The sequence below is a fragment of the Cryptomeria japonica genome, chromosome 1 (assembly GCF_030272615.1).
Source record: "Cryptomeria japonica chromosome 1, Sugi_1.0, whole genome shotgun sequence".
NCBI classification, from domain to species: domain Eukaryota; kingdom Viridiplantae; phylum Streptophyta; class Pinopsida; order Cupressales; family Cupressaceae; genus Cryptomeria; species Cryptomeria japonica.
Window position 1 is genome coordinate 52,520,032 of NC_081405.1, and position 15,832 is coordinate 52,535,863.

The 15,832-nt window shown below is 36.0% G+C and overlaps 1 protein-coding gene across 1 annotated transcript in view; it reads left to right on the plus strand.

The window, feature by feature from the left end:
- Nucleotides 1-15,832, plus strand: part of LOC131060261 (rRNA biogenesis protein RRP5) — a 229,852-nt gene that overhangs the window by 125,245 nt on the left and 88,775 nt on the right. The window contains exons 12-17 of the mRNA XM_057993438.2: nucleotides 2,750-2,935; nucleotides 10,951-11,025; nucleotides 11,537-11,673; nucleotides 12,746-12,880; nucleotides 14,512-14,672; nucleotides 14,841-14,906. Coding sequence (XP_057849421.2) covers nucleotides 2,750-2,935; nucleotides 10,951-11,025; nucleotides 11,537-11,673; nucleotides 12,746-12,880; nucleotides 14,512-14,672; nucleotides 14,841-14,906 — 760 coding nt within the window. The remainder of the gene's footprint in view (nucleotides 1-2,749; nucleotides 2,936-10,950; nucleotides 11,026-11,536; nucleotides 11,674-12,745; nucleotides 12,881-14,511; nucleotides 14,673-14,840; nucleotides 14,907-15,832) is intronic.

A 15,832-nucleotide genomic window follows, 5' to 3' on the forward strand; every position in this document is an offset into this window, starting at 1 on the left:
TGTATTACTGTTAATATTTTTTTCAGTAATTTTCACAGATACAGTAAGTATTAACAGTAATACAGTAAATTAGTGTTAATATAAATATGAAATTCACAAACAAAAAATTCACAGTAATACGAGGTTTGTATTAACATGAAATTCGCAAACATGAGACAATTTTTTTCTGATTCGATGAAAAAAATGATATTAAAACTTGCAAAGAAACGGAGTAGCCGCAAATACCTGGAATTGCAGCAGCTCGCTCCGAGAAAGACGAGAAGGAAAGAATGCGAATCAGCTCGCAGTCGCACAACTGTCGTGAAATTTGAATCTCTTCGTAGTTGCCCTAATCTCTGCTCGCAGTCGCTCTAATCTTGCAGTCGCTCTAATCTCCCACTGTCGTGAAATTATCGGGAAAGCTTGTGCGATATGCAAACCCTACCACGTCGCACAGATATAAATTAAATTTTTCTATCTTTTCGCGCCCCTTTTGGCGACATTAGGGTTTTTTGGCGAGCAAATGATTTTAGGCCGATTAATCGCACGATTATTCCACGATTTGATCGGATAAAAATCGTTGAAAATCATTGAAAATAGTCAACGATTAATACCCGCGATTTTCGGGAATTGATCGCCAGTTTTGCCAATCCCCGATTAATCGGGTATAGTCGCGTTTTTTTGGCGACTGCTGCTTCTTTGGTCTCGAGTGTGACCACCTTGGAGAGGGGCATTCACAAATGAGGGCCTTACAATCTGAGATAACAGCCCATGATCTTCTTGGTATCTACAACATGAGTATGGGCTTGTGGAAGCTTCTCTACTTGGAGCCTTGTAAGATCCATATCTAGATAAACTTGTTGGAGGGAGAAGGGCTTTTTTTTTTCTTCTTGAGAGCTTGCAAATGTTCTTTAGCAGATCGGAATTGGATGGCAAGGTTGTTGTTAGATGATGCCCAAGCCTTGTTAGTGCAGATGCCCTTAAGTCCAAGGGAGGATTCATGCTACAATGCACAACCTGCCTATAATGCATGAGCTAGCTTAGGGATGCTTCAAATGTGAAGCTGAGTGCCTTGGTTTTTGTGCCCTTTCTTCAAACTTTTCTTGGACAGCCATCTCAACAACGAGAGGTGCCTTCTTTCCTTTAACCACTTGCACCCACAAAATTTGGTTGTTGACCTGCTTTTGGATAGATTGCTCTTGGGCCATGATAAGGTAGTGGAGTTGTCTCTTGATGGAGAGCAACAATAGGATTGGGATGGGTGAAAGTATGGAAAATTAGGTACCTAGCTAATACATAATGATTCAACCCTTTTCATGATTAAAAAAATTATACTTATCTTTTGTTTCATTTTCAATGAAATCTACTGTAGGTACATCTATAAGGTATAGATTATTGGGGTTCTAATCAGGATTAACATTTAAGGTGTTTTATTTAGATGAAATTGTGTGATGATTCTGATAAGTGATTTGTTGACTTGGATTCTGAAACCTCATCTGCCAAATTTGGCTTATGTGAATATCTGAATATCATTTGTTTGATTGCCCCCTCTATGCTGAAATTTTTTCCATATAGACCCTTGTTTTGGGTTGAACCTGCTGATGTTGGGCCTTGGTCAACTACTGACTTCAGCAAAGTGGCAGACATCATTGACTGCCAAACTTCCAGGGACTTATTCCATTACCTTGAATTCTATGAATTTCTTTTCCATTCTCAGAGGATATGCACTTGAACACATTCTAATTAGTTTCTCTGTCTTGAAGATCTAGTGAGTGACTTGAAGCCATAGATCCCTTTGTTGAGCTCAAAGTTGAAAGTTTGAAACCCAGTCATAGCATAGATAGCTCACTAAGAAACGAACATAGAGTTGGTGGCTGAAAAGCCCAAAGAAACAAATTAAAATACACCATTCCTCTTGCCTACTAACAAATGCTTAGAGGTGCTTATATACTAAGTGGTTCTCCTTACCATGTAATTTAATCATGTTATCATGAAGAAATCACCATTTAGTCCACAACTTGTCCCTTTGGTAGAAAATCTTTGTGGGTTTAATTGACATTTCCTTGTAATTATGAATTAAGCTGTGTACAAACTAAACAATTTCATTCTCTTCTGTTATTAACGTTAAATTAATAAACATGATATAAATGGTAATAGGGTATATCAATAAGAACAACTAATAGTCTTATGCCAAGTAAATCGCATCATTAATTGATGAATATACTACACATATATTAGTTCATGCCTATTAGTACATTGTACAGTTATTTTTATCTAGGATATAGAAGTCTTTATATTTGCTTTTATTTGCCCACAGCAGCTTACTCTAAAATTATATCAAATATTAGTCATCAATATTTTTTTTTCTTTTCTATTTGAGTTTTTTTCCTCTTGTAACATCCAATTCATAGATTGCTAAACCCGAGTTGTCGGCATATGATGCACTCTATTTCTAATATTTCCTTCTGTAAGCTTGATGTTTATCTGGAAATTTATGGTGTGTGATAATATCTGGAAATCAAAATAAGTCATATATTTTAGGCATTTCAATTTGAACGGGCTAATCATTCTATTGTTTTCATTGGATGGTTATGTTTCCCATTTGACTGAAAATTAGCATAAAGTTTATCTAATATTTTGTTAAATGTTAATTTTTTACATGTCTTTCTGATGAATGTATTCATAACTCTCTTTGCATTCCATCAGTTTTTAATTTATTGACATTTCAAGATATGTAGTTAAGTTTTCTTTTATATTGGTTGTTACTCAGGCATCAGTTCTGGAGCAGGGAGTTTTTAATCATTCAGATGTAAAGCCAGGTTTGGTGGTGAAAGCCAAGATTGTTAAAATGGAGGACTTTGGTGCAATCGTACAACTCTCAAATGGTTTAAAAGCTCTATGCCCTGTTCAGCATATGTCAGAGTTTGAAGTTGCAAAGCCTAGTAAAAAGTTTAAGGTCTGTGTTATCTTGTCAATTAGACAGGGTCTGTGTTTTCTTGTTAGCTTTGGCTCATTTATTTCTGTGACATGTGCTTTATTGAGGTTAAATTTTATCTATAGTAAAGCAGTTATTTGTGGTTTTCAAAAATGAATTCTAGGCTGGTTTACTAATTATTGATCTCTTGTATATTAGAACTCACAATGACATATTAAAGAAAGAAACAATGAAAGAAAGAAAGAAGATATAGTGATGTCCATGAATGACCAAAAATTGATGAAGGGGATTGCAATGTACATCAGGTACAGTAGCAAAAGACTTGGGCGAAAAGAGGGGGGAGAACCCTGCAAAGTAGTAGAACTAAAAAAGAACACTGAATTTGGGAACAAAAAACCTCGAGTGTTAATGCTCAGTAACACAGTGGAAGAGCCAAAGATGCTTTCACCTTTCATTATAAGGGTACCGATGTAGAGTCTGAGAAAGCTTGTTGTGGCCTAAGGTGGCCAGGTTGGACAACCTGTGTAGGCAACCAATTCCACAAATTAACTCCCCTAAAAAACTCAAGGTTGATGAACTACTTGTAGAAGGAAAAAATTTGTGAATTGAGCTTACCCTCGAGATCTATGCCTTTGAGAGGATCCCTGACACTAATAAGAGATCGAACCATGACCATTAGAATGAGAGCTAGGGTGCTGAGGAGCTGAAGCTGTAGTAGATTGCAAGGGTAAGCAATGCCTCACCAATCGGCTCCCATCCATATGCTAATTCATAGTATTCAAAGGGTTCCTAACACCTCCAACAACAGTAGTGGGCTGAAGGGAGCAAGTAATTGATTTGATAGATCTGGTATGACCACAAAGAAATCTGAACCTAAACATGGTGACCTCATGGACAAAAAGGGCCAAGCACCTTTGACTTGGGTAATAGAAGAAGGCAAGTAGAGAATCATCAGAAGCTTGTTATAAACATAGTTCCATGGGGTTTGGGGATGTTTCCTTGGGGGGACGGGGAAATGTGTTTCGGGGACGGGGGTACTTGGGGCCTAAGTTTGGAAACACCGGGGGGACGGCGGTGGGGGGCCGGCGGGGGAGCGGTGCTGACATAATACATTTAGTACTTGAAAAATTAGTTTTAAAAATATGTATATGTATAACTGTATAAGGAATAAGTTAACACATTGCAATGATTGCAATGAACTTTGAACGATAAGTTATAAGTAGAAACTAGAAAGATTGTGTTGGAGTATCTTAAAAGGATCTAATGTAATATCCCTACATTAATGTTTTCATAAATATCATTATTACCATTCTTTTCCTTGCACTTAACATATGTATTAATGATGAAACAGTACTTTGTAGATAAATTATTAATATTAAAAATATGTATATATTGTAATATGAAATGATATTAAAAATATTTACCATTTAACATATATAAAAGTTTAAATAACAATGTATTCTGAAATGATATTAAGACATTTATCATTTAATACTACTACTTTATACAAGCATTACGCATTAAAGGAAACAAGAATGGGAATCGGCTCTTAAGCCATAGGTTCCTTCTACTGGTCAACAAGGACAGAGATGTCCCTTGGCCAAGTAGATGTGTCCTTCTGAAAAGACATTGGCCAATACCGAAGGTATTTAGGACGGGGCAAGCCTCTACCACAGGCATCGGGAATTATTTTAGAGGAAGGAAAGAATTAAGGAGATTGCAGGACAGGTCACGTGTATAGTGACAACCTGGTTGGTTTTTCTGGTAAATTCAATCCCCCTCACTGCTGACTGTGCATTTAACAGCAAGTTATTTGTATATTTGTTATTCAATACAATTCAATATATGAAGACTTAATAATAATAATAATAATAATAATAAATATATAGAGAGAGAGAAAGAAAGAATAATTGTAATCTGTATAAATATACATACAAGATTAAATCAGTAATCCATTCTGAAGAACATGTAGATAGTATTAACTAGACTCACAATAACAAAAATTCATCAAACATAAATAAAGTAAGGAATCAAGAACATGACTACAATTAATTAATTATAAGAATCCAAGATAACAAGAGTGAAATAACAATCAATAATTCCTGTAACAGAATGGCATAGAACTGTCCTAAGCTATAATCAATTCCGTATTTTCCTATTCCCCAAGGGGGATGGGTGCTGCTGGGGAAGGGCAGAGTAAAACCATCCAATAGAAAGCCCCAAGGGTGAAAGACTCCTCCTGAAATATGGGCTACAGGCCGCAAGGGTGAATGGATTGAGTCTAGTAATCTGGGCTACATTAAAGAGGTGGTGTCAAGCGCCCTAGGCAGCCAAGCCCTCTTCTGAGAAAAGGATCAGATTGGTTTAAGTTTAGGCCTAGTTTTAAGAAGTTATGTTACAGGGCATGAGTTAGTTATACTTAATTAATAATGGAAGGCAGTAACATAGACGTTGCTTTTGATAATTGACAGTGTATAACTAGGGGACATTACATCTAACCCTAAAGATAGTAAAAGCACTAATTAACTTACCCCTATGATTTCAGCTCAAGGTATAGAAATAATAGCATAAATCTATTTCAATTTTGTCGTCATGAAAATTATCTTTATATGTGTAATGACCATTCTAGACGATCATTTATTTTATAAAAAGCATAAGAACCATGCAAACTAAAACAATGCTTATCTCTGCTATTAAGTATCGATAATGATTACAAGCTGATACAAATGTTGGTACAAGGCAGCACATTGAAAAGACACTTTCTAGATTGCCCAAATTGCATGAAACTAGCATCCAATAGAAAACAATAAATGAAAATACCTTGAAAAGGCAGCTGAAATGATCACTATAGGTCCGAAACACACATTTTGGTTTCAATTACTATATACAACAATGCAGGTCTGATACAACTGGAAAATATGTTGCAGGTCTGAAACATGACCATTGTATGTCCAAACAACCCCTTAAAGCCTCCTAAAACTCACTCTATGCAACCATGTTCGCTCCCAATCAATGCCAAACAGCCTGAGATAGACTCAAACCATACCAAGCAGTATTAAAAAATTGCAAGTCAGTTTGCAAGTCCCCTCCAAGGTTGAGGGACATCTGTGAGTCTCGGGGACGTCTGGGAGTCCCCTTTGGCGTTTCTAACACAAGAAACTTCTGGGAAACATCTCGGAGACAGCGAAGGAAACTTGGTGGTGGTGGAGGGACGGCGGAGGGATGTTCTCTAGGAGTCCCCGCATCTCGGGGACATCCTGGTCTTGGAAACGCCTACATTTTCAGGGATGCGTCCTCGTGGAACACTGGTTATATACAATATGTCAGATAGATTTCAGAGTAGATTGGACACAAGAAAATAAAATGCTTCTCAAACTCCACCTCAGGAAGAGAGGAAAGGAGGCATACAGTAAATGCCCTCTCTAATGGATTTATTGAGAATCTGTTTCCCTGGAAGAAGGTGACAAAGGGCTCATACGGAGTATTTTATGGGTGGTTGCTCAAAAGACACGCCTGTAGACTGGAAGAGCAGATCAACCTTAGAGAGCCAACAAATCGAGGTCCAAGTGGACCTAAAGAAGAAATATCCTTTGAGGAATAGAGTGCTAAAAAGGGAGATCTCCAACTAGACACAGTAAAACCACCCATGAATCTTAACCTTTGAGTAAACCTAATAAGTTAAGCAAGTAGTTGCCTGCAAAGCGACAATGATGAACCCCTATTGCAATACAAAGATTTCAGTAAATTGCTCAGAAATATTATGTGATATTCAACTGATTAAAGCACAAAATATGTCAACAACACTTTGTGCAGAAAAATAGGCATAATCAAATTCATTTGAGTAGTAATCTTGAAGCCCTTAAACCAAGTGCTAAGAAGACTTATTTATGATGTTGGCAAAATTATTTCATAAAAAAATAATAGAAAGGCTACCGACAACTTCTGCTCTAATAATAGGCCTCTTGCAATGCAAATTTTAATACAAAATTCTGCCCCGTAATACTAAAACTGAACATGGCTAAACTTAAGGTACACTCTTGGTAAGGATTCATAACTACAAACTAAGTATAGACCTTTGAGAAGGTTGTCTAAATTCTCAGAATATGCTTGTTTCCTTCAAAATGGTGAAAGATTAAAATAGTGTGAGCTAAAAATAGTGAATCTGCACTGGCAGTTCTTCAGGTGATTCTAACAAAGTTCATCCACTCTGTATAGTCAATCCTCTAAAAATGTCTGAAACTGTAATATTCTTGACAAGTCAAGCTCGATGCTTTGAATGTATAAAAACAGAATCTTTTGTTTTGTTGATTCTGCATCGACCACTAGCATCTCAACCTTGGATATTCTCTGTAATAAACTTGATGACATACAAAACATTGCAACATTTTCCTTTTATGAAAATCAAAATATCAACCCTGAAACATGTGAGGAAATACCACTTCAAACTTCTTTTACACTGCTGATTTATGCTCAAAGACCTCACTTGAAAGGATGAAAAAACTAATTCCATTTTGAAGAAGAGCAACTAGGGTTTGAAGATAAAACCCTAGTCACTGTTCCTTTTTCAAAACCTTGAGTTTCGGATTAAAACTCTTAGTCTTTTTAGTAAAAGAGAAAAACCCGTAATGAGAAAAATTAAGAGCAGGCTCCCTTTAATAGAAAAGAAACCTTTGAAACACAATAACACACAATTAGAGAACTTTCTGAACTTCATGTGATTATGAATGTTTGATAATAAGAATTCTGCTTGAAACGTAATTACTCAGCCAAAGACCAATGAGAACTTTCTGAATCTCTGATTGTAACTTGTAGATGACTTGATAACAATCCTTTCACACTTGGACCAAGATTGATAAGAATTACTGATAAAGCATGAGGAATGACCTGTTATGCTCCGTAATACTATGGATTGGCTGTCAAGCCCCTGCTGCTATGACTGAAGAATGATCACCACTGCTGTCATATATCTGGAATTTGCTGAAATTCATTTGAAACCAGGGAAAAGTTCATTAAGCCTGCTTAAATAATGAATGCCAATGCTGGAATGATAATTAAAAATCATCAAAATTGATCACAAAATCACATCGAATAATGAAAGGACTGCTGTTGTGTGTGACCAAAATAATGAAATTTGATGTAGATGGAAGGATGAACAATGAGGGTATTTAGACATAAATCCTTACTGTTTCTGCACTTGTTTTGTCATTATAAATCTGCTTTTTGGCTACTATTTATAAACTTTGATTCTTCCCTTTCAACAGACATATAGATGCCTATATACGGCATTCACACAAATCAAATCAACACTATTTGGCCCAACTAAACCATTTGTTCTCATGGCATGTACTTAAGCATACATATACAGGTTTTTCAATACCAAAACCTGACAGTCTTATTATTGGCATTCCTATACATGTAAATCAACATGCAATTTACCTCTCAATTGGTTCCCACTAATAGATGTGCATCTATGTATGGTTTTACTGTTTTACACGCTTTTGCAAACATTGGTTGGCATATAACAGCCACCCAGTTCTGCCCATAATTACAAATTTTATTTGGATGGAATTGTGTCTTTCCTGAACTTAGGCCCATGCTGCAGTGATGCTTTGCAAAGACTAAAAATGTGCATTATAGGGTGTGCACTGGTGTAGGGGCACTTAGCAAATTTTGGTAACTTTATTTTCAGGATGTTGGAATCATGTTTTTAGTTTTGTAATAAGGCCAAGAGGCCATTAAGTGTGTGCTCAAATGATTGTAAGGGCCCTAAGAGTCTTTGTTTGGCCATTGTTGGCTTGTGAGCTTTTGAGGGTGCCAGGTAGAGCACTTAATAGGATAAGTTGTTTTTGGGTTAATGTAGGTTGGTTGATGTTGTTTTGAAGTTGTTAAGGTCATATGAGTCAGTTGAAAATGACCAAGTTTGAGTTTGAGCAAAGTCGCTCACCTATGCAACAAATTGCAAAAGTTGCTCGCAACTACTCCAAGGCCAGTATAAGGCTTGGAAAGACCGAAGATAATCGGTTGTTGAAGGTGGTTGAAGATCTGAAGCAAATAAACAATTTTGGTTTCCCATTTGTGTGTGTTCTTCCAAGTTTTTGCTGTTCTTTGCAAGTTGTACAACTTGTATGGATTGAGAATCCCAAAACAGGGTCATGGATTGTTAGATTGAAGTCTTACCTTCATTTTGTTTGTGATTTTGAGTCTTGAAGTGTTGTAGTTTGTGAATAATCTTCATTTTGTTGCAGGTGGGTTCAAGAGCCCTAAAAACCAGGGTTTTGAGAGCAAAATGGCTCCAACCTAACGTTCCACGGTGGATATCCACTCTGAAACTTTGTGGAATGTTAGGTTGCAATGTATTCTATGTTTTCTTTTTGGTTTTGAGACGGGGGAAGCTAAATCAGAGATTTGCCACCATACCCTAAGCTTGGCACGTTGAGCTGGCAAGCATTGGGAATCATGGATAACGGACCCTAATTGGGTGAGTCCAGTGGGTGGAAGTGAAGTATAATTGGAGTGGAATTCCATATGGAAGCACAAACCCCAAACTATCATCAATTCACTCAGGCAATTTGACTGGTGAAGGAGTTCTGAACAATTCCTATTTTAAGGCCTAGAAAGGGGCAATTAGGCCTCGTTAACCGGTAAGGGTTAGATATGTTAGTGACAAAACCCACCTCTGGTTTTGCAATATTGTATGTAAACCCCACAAGGGTGTCTGGAATGCCAAAGAGTTCATAGGGTTGTTCAGGAAGTTTAACCGGTAAATGCAGAATACCCCGCTGACAGGGTTACTAGAATTAGGTCTCTGGTTAGGCCTAAAAGTGCAGTTTGTTTGTAAAACACCAAACCGGTAAGTGCCAAAGTTCTTGAGTAAGGAATAGGGTTGGGAATCCTACCAAAATCATCCATCTTAATGTGTGTAGTGTGGGGAATGAAGATCCTGTGGTAGAGGGGTTGAACTCTCCGGTTGAGTGTGAAAGGGAGTGGGAAAACAAGGTCTCCTAACCAAGGAAATGGAACTCACAAAACAACAAGTGCTTATCCTAGCCTAAGGACCTTTGGAAGGTCAGAGAGGGTAAGACTTGCAAACCCTTGGAGGTTGTGAGGTGTAGAATCATTGGATGGTTCTCGTGTAGCTTGGAGGAGATACCTAGGCAAAGTAGTACTAATAGGTGAGAGACAATCCACTCTACATCATGCACACTAAAACCTTATTCACATTTTTGTCTTTCTTCAAATACTACTCAGCTTCTATTAGGCATGCGCTTGGGTACACTCATGTTTGATTTCAAAATTTGCATTTTCCTTGCCTGATTTGAGTGCACAACTGTATGCTGAATGTGATTTTTTTTAGTCTTATTCCTGTCTTCACCTGCCGTATCGTACACCCTTTACAATTTGAAGCAAGTTATTAGACCCTAGGGTGCATGCCTGTTTGCATAGGGATTGTAATTTCTTAATTCATTATATCTTGGTTGTCATGGATTGCTAGTTTTTAATGGCTGGGATTACAGTTTGACCAAGTCCTGGCATAATGCAAGCTTAGTCAAATTCTATAACCAAAATGGTAATTTCAATAAACACAAACTCTGCTACTTGCCACTTGCCATCTTGTTATTGCATTGGGCTTGTACCTCATGTAGTTTTTAAAACATTCCATTTCACAATTCCTACACAAGCTTAAATAGATGAAGAGCCATATACATTTATCAATATTGCAAATTGTACTTACATATGATTTATATCATATGTTGACAGAGCTTCATAAATATTATACCTGAAAATTTGAAATATCTTTAATGGAAAAAATATTATCTTCTTAAATGCCATGGGCTTTTGGTCTTCTCTTAGATATGTGGAAGGTATCGTAGTGCCTACCAATGTCTTTCAAAATTAATGAATAGATTGTTTCTTTCTTATCTACTTAATTTTTTAATTTACAAATTTCAGCCCAAAATTTTATAGTGTACTATAGTCTTTTTCCTTTTAGAGAGCTTAAGCTATATTAACATAATTTCAACTGTATAATTATTTAGGTTGGAGCCGAACTGCGTTTTCGTGTATTGGGATGCAAGTTAAAGAGAACTACTGTCACTCATAAGAAGACAATGGTGAGTTATTGTTTTTCCAACATTTGTGAACTGCTTTATATAAACTATTCAGAAGGGAACGATTTTCTCTATTCAAGCATTATCCTTTACATCTATATATTTGGAAAACACATGTTTTTTTGTTAATGCAGTTTGAATTGATCTTACATGTTTCAGTAACTTCTGTTGTACATTTCAGTTTTCATTTTACAATATAGTCAACTGATTACTTAAATGTTGAACTTCAATTGTTTTTGAAACTTTTTTTTTGATAAAGCTGATGTAAATATTCCTGTTTTTGTGTGTGATGTTTCTCCCAAACAATCTAAGTAAGTTTTAAGTTTTTGCATCTATTGCTAGCTAAGTTCTATTGTTTTATGTTTAACTTAGTTTTTGTATTATTTGATCTCATAAACTGTATCATATGATTTTATAAGATTCTTTTCTAATTGGTACTTGAATTATATTGTTTTAGTTAGTATTTTGATGAATTTCTCATACATGTGAACAAACAACTTTTTGTGTATTTCAGGTTATGTCAAAGCTCAAGGTGATTGCTGGTTATGAAGATGCAGTTGAGGGACTTATTACTCATGGTTGGATCACTGGAATCGGACAACATGGATGCTTTGTAACATTCTATAATGGTGTTTCGGGTCTTGCACACAGGCAAGATGTTACTTATGTCTGTTTTCAGTTTTGCCTACATTTTATAATGGTTGCCATGTAGCTTTTTATTATTCTTATCTTAGTATATTCAAATTCTGAGATTGTATTCTTATGTTCAATTGAGACCTTTGGAGGTAATTTGTGAATTGAATTAAATATTTATAGCAACATATTTTCTTACAAGAAATAAGAATTTCAATCAACCAAATTCTTTGGTTTTTTGTAAATGATATATACCTTGATCCATAAGTTGAAAAGTTTCATAATACTAAAAATGTGTTGAAATGTGGAATTGTTTATGATGGTGTCGGTTATGTTTCTTCTCCCCTTCTTTTGTTGTTATTTTCTTAATTAAGCATTTTTCATAAGCTGGTTTGGAGGTTTTTAAGTACTAAGTGGTTTACATGCTTTTGGTTTGGTCAATGGGATTTCTTCATGGTGTTATGCTAGCCTTCTACAAATACACCCACCATCTAAATGATAAAATTGTTAAATTAAGATTTTGATACTAGTAGCCAGGACCAGAACTCAAATTGTTTGTGACGTCAAATTTTATGCCTTTATTTGCTTAAGATTGAACAAGTCAGACAAGTAGATGCAATGTCTGAATTCTATTTGATAATTTAATTCAAAACAGTTGAAATCATTGTGAGCAGATATATAGGTGAGTATTGGGTTTCATTCTAGATATGTCCAATTTTGAAAAGCAAATTTGCATTGCATGGAAACTATTTTGTGTTTGCTTTATCTTCATTTCTTATAGATATTGCATTCTGAATGGCATGCATTAGGCTTTTGTGAATTTTAATTTAATACCTTTGATTTAGTTTTCTGAATATTATCTGCCACAGTGATCTGGTCTATAAACATAATCATATTGGGCTTTAGGTCCTCTGATGCAAATTGTGTAGCAAACCATAGAAGCATGGGATCTTTTTTGAAATTGATATACTAGCTGTTATTGTTACATTGTATTTTTAAGCTTGGCTATATTAGTGTGGAGATACTATATGAATAACCTCTTGATTGTATGTTATATGCTGATAATACTTTATGATGCTTGCCACTGCAGGACTGAGCTTGGCCTAGATCCCGGCACAGAAGCAGAATCTGCATTTCATGTTGGACAGGTTGTCAGGTGTAGGGTAATAAGGGCATTTCCTAAATTAAGACGTCTGGAGCTCAGTTTTATCATCTCCTCTGACAGGTTCTTTTAGATTTGGTCCCAAGGATTCTGTTTCATGTATTGCATTGTGTCTCCATTTGATTTTTTGTTTCTTTTTCTTTAAATGGGTTTTCAGACAACTCAATTCAAGAATTTAAGGGATCTTTCTAGGCAGGTGATAGGGCATTTGTTAGTGTTGATTGGAATCCTGTTAATGCTCAATGGTTGTTGAAAGTTCCTTAACGGTTGTTGATCCTGTGCAAACAATGGTTGTTGAAAGTTCCTTATTAGCCCTCCAAGTTCAGTTTAATGTTAGGTCAAAGAGTACAGTTTTTCTTTCAAATTCATGTTGTATATAATCACACTTTTCTTTCGTATTTATTTTTGTATAGGGTTATAAGTTCTGATCTTGTTATAGCCTTCTGTGAGAGTTGGATAAATTAATCTGTTAAGATTCAGGTATTAATTATTAAACAATTAAGTACATGGCACATATTAGTATTCCCGGGTTCAGTTTCATCGACGCTATACACCACTCTTAGTTAAATGAATTGGCCAGTTCGTAATCTCTGTTGCAGTCTTGTTTTTCTTTATTACTGCAACTAGTTACCCCAACTGGATGTTATGTATATGTCATGAAGCCTTCATGCTGCATTTTTATCTTCTTTCCTACAGGAATGTTCCTTGTTTTCTCTTTTGTATGCCATTGAACTCCCCCCTGACAAAAATCTTGCAATGAAATATGGCTTCAGCAATCAAAATGCTTTTAAAACTTCTGGCATGTTCTTCCTTGTTAGCATATTAAAGCAGGTAATATTTATTATCTAAACAAGTGATGCAGGAGCACTGGGCTTATGTGATTCCTTTAATGCTGACTTTGTTACCCAAAGAGGTCATGTATCATCAGTAACTTACTGCAACAGCTTCTATTCTTGGATTAGCTACAACAGTCAGTCTCCCTCAGCTGGACGATTACAAGTCAGTTTGAATGAGTTAAGCCTGTGGCAATTTAAAAAAAAAAATCTCTTATTTTTAGGAACCCATGGCAGCCTCCATCTAGTGTAAGGATTATGGGAGGCGTTGAAACACAGAAATCATTACAAATATTTTATTTTGGGACTATACAGGTGGGCAATATGGTCTTAGTGGCTGAATATTCAAAAAGCACTTAAGAATAATAAAAAAGGAGACCTGTTAAGGGTGTGAGGAGGTAGAGTGGTAACACCAAGACATGAAAAGTGAGTGATAAGGAGAAGTCTTTGACATTAAGAAAGCAGCGTAGATGGACATTAAAAAAGAAGAGTAGACTTAAGATTATTTTGATTGCATGTTTCAGTCACCATAAATGTAAGTTCTGCTGGCCATATAGGTTTTTTTGTCTTTAACTACTCATATATGAATCAATTGTCAGAGACCTGTGTGCCTGTATGTTGTTGAAATGAATATCAAGGTTGTAAGTCTATATCGAGCGTAATTATCTGAGTATTTTTCTATCTGCTGTTATAAAGTTTGTGCTGTTGGGCTGCTTGAACTGGCTCCTTCTTGAAGGTACACAGTTCTGGGCTGCATCAACAAGTGCTCTTGTACAGAATCAGGAATGATTTGTTGTTCAAATTAGCACCAAATGAGTTATGGCTTACATATATCAATTATCGGACTTTTTCTCCTGGCAGGTCATGTGTTGGTTATGACAAGACCATGGATACAAAAATTGGAAGTATTGTTTCTGGTGTGGTTAAAAGTCTTACAACCTCTGCAGTTATCTTGGATGTGCCTACAGAGAAGGGTTCTATCAAGGGTACCATTTTTAACGAGCAACTATCAGATAATCCAGGTAATTGTGTATGGCTTCATTTTTGCCAAAGGCAACTTTAATGTTTCATTCTTATGTTTATGGCTGTTTCACCATCAACCTTTTTCTTGTTTTTGGTATTTAGTTTACATGTTCAAGATTTACGTATTGCTTGGATTTTGAATTCAATATTTTGTGTTCGTTTTTCAGGGCATTCAGAGCAAATCAAAGCATTATTAAAGCCTGGAAACATGTTCGATAGACTATTGGTGCTAGGTAGTCATAAGCATTGAACTATAGAGTATAACTTTATGACAATATTTTAAGCCTCGCCATGATCTGTCTCTTTTTGATTTTACTTGCTGCTTTTTTTGTGCCTTTTTTTTGTTTCACTCATATTTTGGGTTCTATGTGATGCAACGGATGTAGAATTACACCAGCTAAGGAATAGAGTTCCATTGAATTTCTTCTTTTATCAAGGCTAGAAAAGCTATCGTCTGAGGCATTGCTGCAGGTGGGGAAAGAGTCTATCATCTCAAAACAATTAATTGAGGCTTTAATGCACAAAGCCAGTTCTCCTTTTAATATATTCAACTCTCCTAGGCAGAGTGGATAATGATCAACATGAATGTTAACTTTGCTTCTTGTTACATGAATTAAACCATCAGAAGACAGCCTTATCATATGCCATTTCCTTTGCAGATGTGCCCTCTATAATTCTCTTCACCAAGGAAGATGATCAATGAAATCTAATTGAATTTTCCTGCAACTATTCTCAAAATGTCTGGGTGGGAACATTTCTAGAGAACGTGGCCGGTGGGTTCTGCTCTTGTAGAAAGAATATAAGGAAAGTCAGATTGCCAACCATGCTAAGTCTTTTCTTAGTTGCCACCTTCATGAAGTGCTTACCACCCAAAAATCATTCTGGTTGAAAGAGATTCTTGATCTTTGAGAAAGACATTGCTTTTTCTATCTTTGTACAGTGTTGCAGAGAAGTAGAATCCCTCATTTGTTCAAAATATGAGCAATACAAGATTTATTTCCTGCTTTATCATACAAGGCTCTTGTGTCATTGTTATAAAAGAATTTCTGTTATTCCACTTTCCGTTTCTCAAATAAGAGGAGCTAAATGTTGAACTCACAGACTGAATGGGCAACTATCAGTAGTTTTATACAATTTCCTGGAAAACTGATTTGTCTGT